The sequence below is a fragment of the Poecilia latipinna genome, unplaced genomic scaffold (assembly GCF_001443285.1).
Source record: "Poecilia latipinna isolate Pla-1442-1.1 unplaced genomic scaffold, P_latipinna-1.0 Scaffold2067, whole genome shotgun sequence".
NCBI classification, from domain to species: Eukaryota; Metazoa; Chordata; class Actinopteri; order Cyprinodontiformes; family Poeciliidae; genus Poecilia; species Poecilia latipinna.
In genome coordinates this window covers 46,242-49,380 of record NW_015114683.1, presented here as the reverse complement: position 1 = coordinate 49,380, position 3,139 = coordinate 46,242, and the positions used below count along the sequence as shown (strand labels likewise).

The following is a 3,139-nucleotide window of genomic DNA, read 5'->3' as shown; positions in this document are numbered from 1 at the left end:
CACCCCCCTAGGGGGCGCGCCCCACAGTTTGGGAACCTCTGGTTTACGCATTAAATGTGATCAACCATATTTGCTTCAATTTCACTCCTGTCCTGATTGACTGATGTGTATTATCAAAAAATGTCTTAAAATAACCTATCTGAACATTTTTAACTGCAATGTATAACAGTTAGCAGTTTGTAATTGCTGTTTGTATCCGTTATAGCTTACAATGACAAGATAGTGGCATTCCTGCGACAGCCAAACATATTTGACATGCTGCAGGAGCGCCAGCCCAGTCTAAGCAGAAACCACGCATTAAGGTAAGCATAGACAAAAAGGAAACTACATCTGCAAAGTATGACCAGAAAAATGTGAGTTGTTTCTGTCGTATAAAATCTAAGTATTTTACATTTGTTTAAATTCGGTTGCTAGAAGTGAAGAAAAAATCTTTTAGCTCCAACATCTTCTTTTCACACAGATTTTAGCTACAGTATGTGCAGTTGGGCAAATCCCTTAACTCACAGATTTGATGAACTCACCTCTGTTGATGTTAAGACCACCCTGTCTTAAAATCCCATGTTGTTCTTATGTCAATAGCGCCAATGAAGGATGCATGGTAACTGAATGTTATCAAAGTCTTTTGTAGTTAAGCAGAAGAAGTATCCCAAATATATATTAGTTAATATCTATTTCATAAATGAAATTGAACTACTGTATTGTATAAATAATGTTTGTTTTTTTTATTATGTCTTTTTGATGTAGAGAAAAGGTGCACTGCATCCGGACAGAAGGTACTCAGGGTGTGGAGAAGCTGTCATGTGATGCAGATCTTGTAATCCTGCTAAGGTAAAACTTCATGAAGGTCACATTTGCAGAGCTGGTACAAGTCATCATCTGTTCACAGAATTGAACCATTATGTTCATCCAGTGTTGCATTAGAGTTTTTAAAACTGCCCTCATTTCTAAATGAGCTTGTCATATTGGTCTTGCTCATGTTTTTATCGCCCTTTGTGAACTGCTGCACATGCAAGTTAGAACAGGAGGAGGTTAAAGTGCTCTCTCAGAATCAGGAGCTCAAACTTTTCAGAAAATGTATTTTTCTATTCAGACGTGTTTCTCTAGAACTAAGCACAACTTGACTCCCAAGTTGGATCTTAGATTTTTTTTTATTTCTACGTCTTTGACATCATTAGAAAGCTTAGAATCTGCACTTTATGAATTCATAAATAACTCAAAACACCCGCAGGCAGACTTGTTCCTGGTTTTATTAAGGCCAATCACAATTTCAGAGCAAAACCTGCACAGACATGATGTGATAATAAACCTGGACTGCTACCTTTTATCAATGACATTTAACTGAAGTCCTAAAAGGGGTGCAGATTTTAATGTTTTTATTTTTTAATCTTTTTCAAAATCTCTAAAAAAAAATAAAAAAAAAAAAAAAAATTCGGGGGGTTAGGGTTAGAGTCCTTGTCAAATGGCGTAAAGTCTGAAAGGTTAGAGTCCTTGTCAAACAGCGTTTTGACTAAAGTCCGAAAGGTTAGAGTCCTTGTCAAATGGCGTAAAGTCCGAAAGGTTAGACACCATGTCAAACGGCGTTTTGACTAAAGTCCAAAGGGTTGGAGTCCCAGTTGACGGCGTCTCAACTAAAGTTCTACAGCTTTTTATTTCTCTCTCTGTTTATGTTTTAATTATGGTTTTTAAATCTCTCTCTCTCACTTGCTGTTTTTATTTTAATTATGTAAAGCACTTGCCTTGCTGCTGAAATGTGCTGTACAAATAAAATTTGATTGATTCATTCATTGACTGACCCATGTCCACACAACTTATGTTCTGACTTTTTGTCAAAGTATCTGCTTCTCCCTTTGTCTTTGCAGTTTGTATGAAGAGGAAATCATGTCTTACATTCCTCCTCACCCTGTCCACCCTGGGTTCAGCTTTTCCCCTCGCTGTTCGCCTGCTTCCTCCCCACAGAGCTCTCCTGGTTGGTTTTTTATGTGTTCATGTATCATTCCGACAGCAGGGCTTTCTTAATGCACTCTGGCACATCTACTGGAGGCCAGAGCCTCCAGTGTGTGTGTGTGTGTGCGCGCGCGCACGTGTATATACTGATGGGAGATTCTAAAAAAGGAAATTGGGTCACAGCATCAAACTTTAGTTTATAATTGTTCTTCTTTCTTTGCTGTTCTATTGTCTTTGGAAAAATCATAAAGTGGAAAAGCTGTCGGCGCACACCAGGGCAAGATGAATGTAGGCTTTGATGTCAAACTACTGAGCCAATTGGCAGGGAAAAAGTCTTTCATGCTAAACTGACTCTTTGAACCCAATGTTGAAGATTTTTTCCCCCTTTTCTTGAAAGGGAAAACCAAAATTAGTTTTCCTGATCGAGACTGGGTGAACAGTCCTGACTTTGCAACAGGTCTACTGCACGATATTGAATGATTCTTTCATTCAGAAGCACAGAGAAGACAGACAGAAAATGCATCACGCCAGTTTAGATTTGGGGACAAAAATGTTTGAAGTTCCTGGATGGATTAAGAAATGTGCGTAAAATGGGCAATTCCAGTATATGAACACTTGAGTTTTGATAAATTAAGCATCTGGAAATAGTTGGGATTCAACCACCAAACACACATTTATTTATATTTTGGTGACTTTGCCCACATATTTTCAACACAGATCAACAGAAGACAGCAAAGATATTTTTCTGTCTGATTTTAAAGTGACAGCCTCACAACACAAGATTACTGACTCAGCAAAAGAGACAAACAAATCCTGAAATATTTGCACTGCCACCTCATGGACTTAACTTTACAAATAGGTTCAAGCCTATTGAACCTATGCATGGGTGGTTATCTTTAGTCCCTACTGATTTGTATTTAGCCTGATGTTATGAGTAGTTTTATTTTATTTCTAAAACACTCATGTTGGAATTAAGAGTATTTCCTCATTGAAAATGCAAAAATTAACTCAAAGGATTAGGACTGAACAGATGTGGATCTTTAGCAAACCACTAATCAGTAGGCTAACAAAAGCTTCATGTGGGACCTGAAAGACAAATACATATTCACAATACTGACTGTTAGATAGCCTGTGCATCCAAGAGATTCTAAAGTGTTGTCTTTCATTTGAGTTGTGTTCTCCTAGAAGAACCGGT

At 37.8% G+C, this 3,139-nt stretch overlaps 1 protein-coding gene across 1 annotated transcript in view; it reads left to right on the top strand.

The window, feature by feature from the left end:
- Positions 1–3,139, top strand: part of LOC106936050 (E3 ubiquitin-protein ligase HECW1) — a 74,844-nt gene that overhangs the window by 43,785 nt on the left and 27,920 nt on the right. The window contains exons 13-15 of the mRNA XM_015016831.1: positions 206–302; positions 745–828; positions 1,860–1,966. Of these exons, the coding sequence (XP_014872317.1) occupies positions 206–302; positions 745–828; positions 1,860–1,966 (288 nt within the window). The remainder of the gene's footprint in view (positions 1–205; positions 303–744; positions 829–1,859; positions 1,967–3,139) is intronic.